The sequence below is a fragment of the Branchiostoma belcheri genome, unplaced genomic scaffold (assembly GCF_001625305.1).
Source record: "Branchiostoma belcheri isolate BF01 breed outbred unplaced genomic scaffold, Haploidv18h27 scaffold113, whole genome shotgun sequence".
In the NCBI taxonomy this organism is placed as follows: domain Eukaryota; kingdom Metazoa; phylum Chordata; class Leptocardii; order Amphioxiformes; family Branchiostomatidae; genus Branchiostoma; species Branchiostoma belcheri.
In genome coordinates this window covers 708938-721123 of record NW_017802525.1, presented here as the reverse complement: position 1 = coordinate 721123, position 12186 = coordinate 708938, and the positions used below count along the sequence as shown (strand labels likewise).

The window sequence follows — 12186 nt, the reverse complement described above, 5'->3', positions numbered from 1 at the left end:
GACATTTAATTTATAGAGTGAGAATACCATACAAAGTTGCAAACAATGCTCCAATACGTGCACGTGTATTGTTTTTGTACAAAAGAATGATTGCAGTTCAAGACGATCTACAGTTTTACGTGTCTAGGATTTCTTCTACGTAGTAGAATGTGACCAAATAAACCACTAAACCTGTACAGATGCTACAATTCTATAGGCCACTGGCATAATTTAGCCGTAATTACAATTGCCAACATCAATTCTACACAACAATAAAACCCGCTCAGTACATTCAGTTGAGCCATCATTAATATTCAGTGATTTTTGTCGCCTAAGGCAAGTAAAAGTAGATACTACTGAGCCTCAAGTACTACATTCATAAACTAGCATCTTGCCAAAACGCTAAAGGCAATACTACTTTCCTACGATACAGAACGCCATCATTTGGTGTGTGGTATTTACAAGGCTGATAATTTGAAGTAACGAACAATGGATCATGCTGATATATGATAGAAAGTTATTTTACCTTTAACAATTTGTATGTTTCATCGTTGATTATGATTATATTCATAGTTATCTTTTTTGGCTACATTTTGTTTTTCATTTTTTGAGCACAGAGGTTTGTTTTTGCTCTGTGAAGTTCGGCACTTTCTCAGGTAGCTATTTTCTCCTGGTTACTTATAGATGGGCTGGGAATCGGTAGACACAGTCCCCTCATTCTCGTTCCCATATATTGGCTGAGAATCAGACACTGCCCCCTCACTCTCGTTCCCATAGATGGGAAGAGATGCAGCATCTATTACTTCCCCAGTCTCATAGTTATCAACCGTCTGACAATCAGTACGTGCTGACGTTATAGTCTCATTGTTATAGATTAACGGATAATCAGGAAATGAAGCGCTCACATTGTCCATTCCATACTCATCGTTACGCCTATGAACATTACTGGGCTCTACATCTACAGAATTAGCAGGTACTGCTTGCATATCATCATTTTCATTCATAGATGAACACTGAGTAGACCCTACTTCCACATCATCATTTTCATACACCTTGGTAATTTTCACAGATACAGCATTAGCAGGCATGGACACCAGTTCATGATTATCATACATGTTAGCTTGTTGTCCAGCTTCTGAATAAGCAGGCATTGCCTCGTCATTATGATCATCAACCTCATCATCATTTTCATACATGTGAGTGTCGTGCCTTACAGAATCACTAGGTTTTGGTACCTCATCATCATTCTCATATGCATGCAAGGCTGACCCAGCTACATGGTTAGCAGAGACAACTAGATCAACATCATTCTCGTATACAGCATCAATGGGTATTGCTAACTCATCATCATTCTCATACACGTTAATGTCTTGGCCAGATGCAGAATCAACAGATATCGCGTCATTATTGTAGGGTGCATTCACAGTAACGCCAGTATTGGCACTGACAGCGCGTCCGCTGATCATCCAGCGGCTAAGAGGGGCCACACCAGCAGCAGAAGGATCAGCAGCCCGTGCGGCTTGGTTGTCTCTTGAACAACATCCCCGCTTTCTTAGAAAACATGCTGGGGCCAACGCTACCAAAAGGATGCCTAGTGTAACACCCATTACCACACGCCTGCTACTTATCCCTGTTTCCTTCGAATTCCCTGGCTGCTCTGTCACGGTCGGTTCTGTATAAATACTATAAGTGTTTGTCCAGTTCAGGCTCGTACCAGTTGTTCTAGTGTCGGGCGTGTATATGTAGGTAGTCTGGTTCTCCTCTTTCTCTTCTCCCCGCTTCCGTTCTGTACAGACGGAGTCATCAGGACCGCTGGACACGGGCGAGGGGAAGACATGTCGGTGGGTCGTCCTCCACGTATTGATGAAGCATGTCACGTTCATCACTTCTTCATGGCCAGAGACGGAGGCATTTTTGTTTGGACTAGAAGCGCCTTTGTTTTCCATTGCCGTGACATCAGATAGAACGACAGCAACGATGTGGGGTTCGTTGTACTGGCGCAAACCAATCTCAGTCAAACCAATCTCAACAATCTGCAGAGTGACGTGTTCACCCAAAGCTAGCTTCACGCTGCTGATATCTTCCCAAGCATGTGTACAGAAGTGAATCAAGTTGGCAGCATGTCGGGCTTGTACCGTGTTAGAGGACAAGATTACCAGTGGCAAACCATAGTTTTGGCTTGCTGCAGTCAATTTTAATTCCCTACATCGATTTTTTGGGTTGACACTGGGCATGGCTATTCTTTGTGAGGCTGTCATGTTCCATATGGACCTGGTATCGTGTTTTCTCAAGACGTCTAGAGATACAGAAAAGGACCTTGCCCACCCTGACTGCCACAAGACCAGAATAAGGGGATTGGTAATAATTAAGTTTCCAGAGAGTCGAATAAGAATGCGAATAACTGATGGGCAGGTGTTTACTATGACTGATTATTAGTGCTCGTAGGTTGTGTAGCCCGGCAGTTGTATTTGTCGACAGGCACGTCAAGGAATTGCTACTTAAGTCTAGGTTGCCAAGATTTTCCAATGACACAAATGCCTCGGGATGGATGCTTCGAATTGAATTTGATTTCAAAGAAAGCTGGTTTAATTTTTTCAACCCGTGGAACCAAGAAGGCTGGATACTTTTTAGTGAGTTGCTATCGAGTATCAGTATGTACAGGCGAGGAAGGTTTTGGAAGGAATTTGAGTCCATGCTACTGATGTAGTTGTGTGCCAATGTCAGAGTGTTGAGCATCGGCAAGCCATCGAACCATTTCTGTTTGACATGAGTTAAATTGTTGGAGTCCAGGTTTAGGAGTGTCAGTACAGGAAACACGGATAGAGCAGACTCTTCTAAATCTGTTATCCCACACTCGACCAGAGCGAGCCATTCCATGGCCTGGTGACGCGGCCGGAGTTTGGAGAGGACCCCGAAAGGAAACCCTTTCACCGCTACATGTTCGTGTTTAGGCAGGCATGTTGAGTTACGTTGGGAGGCGGTCTGTACAGGGCCTAACATGCCTTGTTGCTGCTTAGTGCACAAGATACATGCGGCATCAAGAAGCTGGGCCCTGTGGCTCTCATAAGCACCGTAGTGTGACGTGCGGGAGGAAACGCAAGACGGCCATGATTCTGTGCTGTTACATCCAGGAAAACAGGCCGGCTCTAAACCGTCACATGCCGCTAGGAGAGCGAGAACAATCCCTATCTGCTGCGTTACTTTGAGCATGTTTGTTGAGTATAAATCGATAGTTGAGTTAAAGCGTTAAGGCCTTCCTTAGTGAATAAGGAATCGGTTACAGAGTATCTAGTTATATTAGCTACATTGTAACAGCTGACACTCTGCAGAAGTTCTGTCTGGAATAATTTGCCTGGAGGAAAAATACAAAAACTGTCATCAATACCTTAAATTCCCACAGTAGCAGAAACGTTGCATGGTCCGGCGTAGGGAGGTCCGCCCGCGGATTGGTTTGATCACCTCGAACACGCTGCCTGGGGGGAAGTCTGGTGCGAATGACAGCTCCATCGCCTTTTATACATGCATGTAACATAATCAGTACCGTTTGGCCTAGTATCTAGTTTAATTTTAATTTTAATGTTATGCATTGTCTGGACTCTCTGGGTGTTTTAGAGGCAGAGAAATTAACTACTAGTATTTGTGTTTTCAGCCTTAAGTATAAACAACAACACTTTTTATATGATACTAGACATATATAGTTGCAGAAAAGCTATATTCATTACATTTATCATCCATATTATACTACAGTAAAGATTCTGATCTCTGCAATTTAAAATATTCTACAGTTTTACGTCTCTTGTGATTCATTACTGCTGAGCGTTACATGGCTAATCATGTGATTAAAAGTAACCCTTTCCCTATCAAACCGTAAAAACAGATTTGGTGTACCAGCTAAATCTAAGTCATTCTAAATCAATCTGACTTGTATGTCATGATTTATTATAATAATTACTGTCTCCTATTTCTGACTGCTTTCATTTCGTATGGCCTTTTAAGTAATCTCCCAACAACCATGAGGTATACTGGTCACAGTTTATTGCCTTTGCTTACAATATGGTACATTTAAAAGCAACACTAACATATAGCATTACAATACAACACCATATTACAATTATAAAATCAATACATCATTATCATCATTCAACAAACATCCGGATTTACGTCCGGTGAGGTACATTTGATATAAATTAACACCGACAATACATTACAACACAATAAAGGCTGATCTTTAAGGGCAGATACATATATGTTAGATGACATCTAATAAGAGATAAAACCATACATGTGAATTATTTTTCATTGCAGCATTATTTTTGTACAAAAGAATAAATGAGGCTAATGTTGATCTCCATGCCTGGGATTTGTTCTGGTGTAGTTCGGCCAATTCCTGAAACTAAACTTCAATGACACTCAGCGTCAACGCAAAATGCTATGTCCCCATACATGAATATGTCGGTATCTTTATGATCAATCGTTCAAAATGTAACAATGAAGCATTGTAAAGAAGACCTGGCCATCCTTCCTTGAACTCTTGAAAGGTGGCTCAAGGCCGTACTTCTGTATGTTTTCAAGGTTATATAGTGGTAAAAATGCCCCACTTCTATGCCCAAATGTGTGGGCTGTTCTGTGTGAGGAATGTTGCCAATCTGCCAGGAGAGATGATTGCTGAAATCCCATCCACACTGTAATCAGTGTCCATCTTTCTGTCCACCAGCTGCACAGCCTGATTTTATGCATTGTCTGCACTTTCTGGGGGTCAGTCTTGTGTGTACATTTCAGGTATGTAAATTGACCACTCTAACCTGTACATACGGTACAGCTACATAAGCCATTGCACACAACACTGGTATAATCATCAACATAGACTCTACGCATCAATAAAGCTCCAAACGTCAACTTGCCCGGTGCATTCCTTGGACCATGATTAACATGAGTAATTCAATTGTCGCCTAAGGCATGAATATAAGCTAGACATCGCCAGATACAACAGCGACGAACATGTAGAATTTTGCCAAACTTCTACAAGGAATCCTACTTTTCTACGGTACAGAACACCATAATCTGGACCTGGCTTTATATGTCTGTGGTACTCATATATGAATATCCTGTTCATTCTGATTATTATCATGATTAATATAATCTTTTTGACTAAGTTAGTTAGACTATATTGATTATTTGCATTTCCCAGCTCAGAAGTTTGTTTTTCTTCTAGGCACTTTTTCAGGAAGGTATTTACTCCTCGTCACCCTCATAAATGAGCTGAGAATCAGCAGATTGAGCCTCCTCATTCTCGTTCCCATAGATGGGCTGAGAAGACAGAGCCTGCTCATTCTCGTTCCCATAGATGGGCTGAGAATCAGCAGACACTGTCTGCTCATTCTCGTTCCCATAGATGGACTGAGAATGAGCAGATAGAGCCCCCTCACTCTCGTTCCCATAGATGGGCTGAGAAGACAGAGCCTGCTCATTCTCGTTCCCATAGATGGGCTGAGAATCAGCAGACACTGTCTGCTCATTCTCGTTCCCATAGATGGGCTGAGAATCAGCAGATAGAGCCCCCTCACTCTCGTTCCCATAGATGGGCTGAGAAGACAGAGCCTGCTCATTCTCGTTCCCATAGATGGGCTGAGAATCAGCAGATAGAGCCTCCTCATTCTCGTTCCCATAGATGAGCTGAGAAGATAGAGCCTGCTCACTCTCGTTCCCATAGATAGGCCGAGAATCAGCAGACACTGCCCCCTCACTCTCTTTCGCATAGATGGGCTGAGAATCAGCACATTGAGCCTCCTCATTCTCCTTCCCGTAGATGGGAAGGGATGCAGCATCTACTGCGTTAGCATCATTCTCATACGTGTTAGCCTGTTGCTCAGCTTCTGAATCAGCAGGCATTGCCTCATCATCATGATCATCATCCTCATACATGTGAGTGTCGTGCCTTACAGAATCGGCAGGTTTTTGTATCTTATCATCGTTCTCATATGCATGCTTGGTAGACCCAACTACATGGTTAGTGGACACAGATAAATCATTCTCATATGCATGCTCTGCTGACTCAGCTACATTGTTAGTGGACACAGATAGATCATTCTCATTCTCATATGCATGCCTGGCTGACCCACCAACTTGGTTAGAACAAGCAGTCGCTACCTCATCATCATTTTCGTACATGTGAGTGCCTACCGAAACTTCATCATCATTCTCATATGCATGCCTGGCTGACCCAACTACATGGTTAGCAGACACAGCTACCTCATGATCATTCTCATACTCGTGAGTGCCTACCGAAACTTCAGCATCATTCTCATATACATGCCTGGCTGACCCAACTACATTGTTAGAAGACACACCTACCTCAACATCATTTTCGTATACGTTAACGTGTTGACCAGATACAGCATCAATGAGAATTGCTAACTCATCATCATTCTCATACACATTAATGTCTTGGCCAGACACTGCGCCATTGTCCCCAGGTGCTGTCGCAGTGGCGCCTGTATTGGCACTGACAGCGCGTCCGCTGATCATCCAGCGACTAAGAGGGGCCACACCAGCAGCAGAAGGATCAGCAGCCTGTGCGGCGTGGTTGCCCCGTGAACAACAACCCTGCTTTCTTAGTAGAAACATGCTGGGGCCAACGCTACCAAAATGATGCCTATAACAACTAACACCACGAGTCGCCTACTCAGTCCTGTTTCCTTCCCTGTTTGCACTGTCATGGGTATATTTGTATCCGAAATTGTCCCGTTCAGGATTGAACTGGTCGTCCTGGTGCTGGGCGTAGTCAGTGTTCCCTCGTTCTCTTCTTTCCGCTTCTGTTCTGTACAGACGGAGTCTTCAGGACCGCTGGACACGGGCGAGGAGAAGACATGTCGGTAGGTCGTCTTCCACGTGTTGATGAAACATGTCACGTTCATCACTTCTTCATGACCAGATGCAGAAGCATTGATGTTGAGATGAGACCCGTTTTTGTTTTCTACTGGTGTGACATGGGATAGAACGACAGCAACGATCTGGGCTTCGTTGGACTGGCCTAAACGAATCTCAACCAATCCGGAGAGTGACATGTTCACCCAAAGCTAGCTTCACGCTGCTGACATCTTCCCAAGCATGTGTACAGAAGTGAGTCAATTTGGCAGCATGTCGGGCTTTTCCCGTGTTAAAGGACAAGATTACCAGTGGCAAACCATAGTTTTGGCTTGCTGCAGTCAATTGTAACTCCCTATAGCTACATCGACTTTTTGGTTCGACACTGGGCTTGGCTAGCTCCGTGAGGCTGTCGTGTTCCATCGCAACTTTGTATTGTGAATTTTTAAGTCCCCTAGAGATACAAAAAAGGACTTTGTTCACCCTGACTGCCACAAGACTAGAATAAGGGGTTTGGTAATAATTAAGTTTCCAGAGAGTCGAAAAAGAATGCGAATCACTGAGGGGCAGATGTTTACTATGACTGATTATTAGTGCTTGTAGGTTGTTTAGCCCGGCAGTTGTATAAGTCGTCAGGCACGTCAAGGAATTGCTACTTAAGTCTAGGTTGCCAAGATTTTCCAATGACACAAATGCCTCGGGATGGATGCTTCGAATCGAATTTGATTTCAAAGAAAGCTGGTTTAATTTTTTCAACCCGTGGAACCAAGAAGGCTGGATACTTTTTAGTGAGTTGCTATCGAGTATCAGTATGTACAGGCGAGGAAGGTTTTGGAAGGAATTTGAGTCCATGCTACTGATGTTGTTGTGTGCCAACGTCAGAGTGTTGAGCCGTGGCAAGCCATCGAACCATTTCTGTTTGACATGAGTTAAGTTGTTGGAGTCTAGGTTTAGGAGTGTCAGTACAGGAAACACGGATAGAGCGGACTCTTCTAAATCTGTAATCCCACACTCGACTAGAGCGAGCCATTCCATAGCCTGGTGACGCGGCCGGAGTTTGGAGAGGACCCCAAAAGGGAATCCTCTCACCGCTACATGTTCATGTTTAGGGAGGCATGTTGAGTTACGTTGGGAGGCGCTTTGTACAGTGCCTAACGTGCCATGTTGCTGCTTAGTACACAAGATACATGCGGCATCAAGAAGCTGGGCCCTGTGGCTCTCATAAGCACCGTAGTGTGACGTGCGGGAGGAAACGCAAGACGACCATGTATCTGTGTTATTACATCCAGGAAAACAGGCCGGCTCTATACATTCACATACCGCCAGGAGAGCGAGAACAATCCCTATCTGTAGTGTTAATTTGAGCATGGCAGGAAATAGTACTAGTATGGTATAGTATGAAAAGTAGTACTAGTATAGGGTAGGCAGAATCTATGGAAGGATTATCAAATTAGAACGCCGAAGTATTCTTGTGAAGTCTCCTCGCTCAGTAAATAATAGTATCTAATGTATACTGTCACAACCTAACTGGCCACTTACAATGCAAAAGCTCACAGTTTTTGGATAAACTTTGCCCGAATGAAATATATATAAAAAAAACAATACTGTCATCTACCATTCACAAATAAAATACTTAGCAAGAACTCTGCACTCTGCCGGCAGGCTGAAGTCGGTCCTGTTGAGTATGGAGTGATGAGCTCAAACGCCCTGCTCAAAGGGAAGTCTGCTGGAAAAGACAGTTTCACCACTTTCATACAAATATGTAACAGCGGTCGGGCTATAATCTAGATCTTCTGATATTATATATATTAATGCATTGTCTGGTTGTTTTCTGGGAGAGAAAAGATTAAACGTCTTGGCCTTTGTACATGTTTTCAGCTAGAAGTAAAAACATCAACCACTTTACAAATTCTACATGTATTAAGTTCTACAGGTGCAGAAAGCATTTCCAGGTATCATTACAGTATATTTTACTACAGTAAATATACTGATCTCAGCAAGGATGTGAACGTTTTACATCTCTGTTGTGATCAGCTCGTCAAGGACACTGCCTGGAGGGAGGTCAGGTGGTAATGGGTTGTATGTATCTCCGGTTGGTCTAAAATCTAGATCAGCTATGATGCTATGCATTGTCTAGACTCTACACAAGATGACTTTTTTCCAGAAAGGTACAATAATCAATACAGACTATACACATCAGTAAATCGCCAAACATTAACTTTTCCAGTGCATTCCTTTGACCATGGTTGCCATGAGTAACTTAAGTCTCGCTTAAGGCAAGAATATGAGCTAGACACCGCCAGGTACTAATGCAACAGCTATGAACATGTAGAATTTTGCCAAAAGGAAATCCTATTTTCCTTCGGCACAGGACACCATTTCCCAGCTCAGAGGTTTGTTTTTTCCTCTAAGCTCTTTTCAGGAAGGTATTTTTTCCTTCTCACCCTCATAGATGGGCTGAGAATCACCAGATAATGCCTCCTCATTCCCGTTCCCATAGATGACCAGAGAATCAGCAGATAGAGCCTGATCACTCTCGTTCCCATAGATTAGCTGACAATTAGACATTGCCCCCTCACTCTCGTTCCCATAGATGACCAGAGAATCAGCAGATTGAGCCTGCTCATTCTCATTCCCATAGATGGGATGAGAAGATAAAACCTGCTCACTCTCGTTCCCATAGATGGGCTGAGCATGAGACACTGCCTGCTCACTCTCGTTCCCATAGATGGGCTGAGAATCAGCAGATAGAGCCTGCTCATTCTCGTTCCCATAGATGGGCTGAGAAGACAGAGCCTGCTCATTCTCGTTCCCATAGATGGGCTGAGAATCAGCAGATAGAGCCTGCTCATTCTCGTTCCCATAGATGGGCTGAGAGGATAGAGCCTGATCACTCTCGTTCCCATAGATGGGCTGAGAATCAATAGATAGAGCCTGCTCATTCTCGTTCCCATAGATGGGCTGAGAAGATTGAGCCTGATCACTCTCGTTCCCATAGATTAGCTGACAATTAGACACTGCCTGCTCACTCTCGTTCCCATAGATGGGCCAAGAATCAGAAGATAGAACCTCCTCATTCTCGTTCCCATAGATGGCATGAGACTTCCCGGTTTCATTCTGATAAACCGTCTGACTCTGAGGAGCAGTAGTTGCTGCCTTTGTAGCCTCATTGTCATAGATTGACGGATGATCAGACGATGTAGCATGGGAATTGCTCCTTCCATACTCGTCAGGAGTGTCTTCTCCATCTACAGAATCATCAGCAGCAGCTGCTGCTTTATCATCATCATCATTTTCATACACGTTAATGGGCTTTCCAGACAAACTGGCAATAGAGCCTACCCCCACACCATCATTTTCATACACCTTAAACGGTGCACAGGATGAGCATTATTCTCATACATGTTAGCCTGTTGCCCTGTTTTTGGATTACCAGGCATTGCCCCATCATTTTCGTACATGGGCTTCCCAGATATGGGTCCTACTACCGCACCATCATTTTCATACACCTTAATAGTTGGCACAGATGCACCAATAGCAGACGTGGCTACCATTTCATATTCTCGTACGTGTTAGCCTGTTGCCCAGCTTTTGCATTAGCAGGCATTGCCTCGTCATCATGATCATCAACCTCATCATCATTCTCATACTTGTGAGTGCCTACCGAAACTTCATCATCATTCTCATATGCATGCCTGGCTGACCCAACTACATGGTTAGTGGACACAGCTACCTCATCATCATTGTCATATGCATGCATAGCTGATCCAGCTACATGGTTAGCAGACACAGCTACCTCATGATCATTCTCATACTCGTGAGTGTCTTGCAAAACTTCAGCATCATTCTCATATGCATGCCTGGCTGATCCAGCTACATTGTTAGAAGACACACCTACCTCAACATCATTTTCGTATACGTTAATGTGTTGACCAGATACAGCATCAATGGGCATTTCTAAATCATCATCATTCTCATACACATTTAAATGTCTTGGCCAGACACTGCGCCGTTGTCCACAGGTGCTGTCGCAGTGTCGCCCGTATTGGCACTAACAGCGTGTCCGCTGATCCTCCAGCGGCTGAGAGGGGCCACACCAGCAGGAGACCCTGCTGAAGGATCATCAGCAGCCTGTGCGGTTTGGTTACCTCGTGAACAACAGCCCTGCTTTCTTAATAGAAACATGCTGGGGCCAACGCTACCAAAATGATGCCTATAACAACTAACACCACGACGCCCCCTACTTAGTCCTGTTTCCTTCCCTGGTTGCACTGTCATGGGTATTTTTGTATCAGAAATTGTCCCGTTCAGGATCGTACCGGTGGTCCTGATCTGGGGCGTACAAGTAGTCTGGGTCTCCTCCTTCTCTTCTCGCCGCTTCTGTTCTGTACAGACGGAGTCATCAGGACCGCTGGACACGGGCGAGGGGAAGACATGTCGGTAGGTCGTCCTCCACGTATTGATGAAACATGTCAACGTTAATGACTTCTTCATGACCAGATGCAGAAGCATTGATGTTGAGATGAGACCCGTCTTTGTTTTCTACTGGTGTGACATGGGATAGAACGACAGCAACGATCTGGGCTTCGTTGGACTGGCCCAAACCCATCTCAACAATCCGGAGACTGACGTCTGCGCCCAAAGCTAGCCTCACGCTGCCCATATCTTCCCAAGCACGTGTGCAGAAATGAGTCAAGTTGGCAGCATGTTGGTCTTGTTCCGTGTTAGAGGACAAGATTACAAGTGGTAGACCATACGTGTAGATTGCTGACTGAGTAAATCTTAACATCTGACATTGGCTGTTTGGTTGAAGACTGGGTATAGCTAGCTCCATACGCACCTGATATCGTGTCTGTGTATCATGTCTAGAGATACAGAACAGGACTTTGTCCACGCTGACTGACACACAACTGTAATAAGCGTTTTGCTTATAATAGAGTTTCCAAGAAATGGACAAAGAATGCGAATCGCCAAGGGGCAGGTTTTTACTTCTGCTGGCCGTTAGTTCATTTAGGTTTTGTAGCCCGGTCGTGTTACTCGACAAGCACGACAGAGCATTGCTGCTTAAGTCCAGGCGGCTAAGATTTTCGAATGACTTAAATGCCTCAGGATGGATGCTTCGAATTGAATTTGATTTCAAAGAAAGCTGTTTTAATGCTTTCAATCCGTGAAACCAAGAAGGCTGGATACTTTTCAGTAAGTTATTGTCGAGTAGAAGTAAGTACAGGTGAGGAAGGTTTTGGAAGGAATTTGAGTCCATGCTACTGATGCTGTGTGTGACAACGCCAGAGAGTTGAGCTTCGGCAAACCATCGAACCATTTCTGTTTGACATGAGTTAAGTT

The 12186-nt window shown here is 44.1% G+C and overlaps 1 protein-coding gene and 1 pseudogene across 1 annotated transcript; both read right to left on the bottom strand.

Annotated features, from left to right (window-relative positions):
- Positions 1-5211: 5211 nt before the first annotated feature.
- LOC109462153 lies at positions 5212-7043 on the bottom strand (annotated as a pseudogene).
- A 1813-nt stretch (positions 7044-8856) lies between these two features.
- Positions 8857-11279, bottom strand: LOC109462152 (stress protein DDR48-like). Its single transcript, XM_019758645.1, has 4 exons — positions 11239-11279; positions 10640-10868; positions 9288-10209; positions 8857-8894 (listed from the first exon to the last, which is right to left on the bottom strand). The coding sequence occupies exons 1-4, from the start codon at positions 11277-11279 to the stop codon at positions 8857-8859; spliced, it is 1230 nt and encodes a 409-aa protein (XP_019614204.1).
- Between the last annotated feature and the right edge of the window lie 907 nt (positions 11280-12186).

Coding starts and splice junctions, on each gene's coding strand:
- LOC109462152 (XM_019758645.1), bottom strand. CDS start 11,279: ATGTCTTCCCCTCGCCCGTGTCCAGCGGTCCTGATGACTCC. Junction 10,210..10,639: donor AGTATGAGAATGATCATGAG/GTAGCTGTGTCT, acceptor GCACCGTTTAAG/GTGTATGAAAATGATGGTGT. Junction 8,895..9,287: donor TTCTCAGCCCATCTATGAGG/GTGAGAAGGAAA, acceptor ACCTCCCTCCAG/GCAGTGTCCTTGACGAGCTG.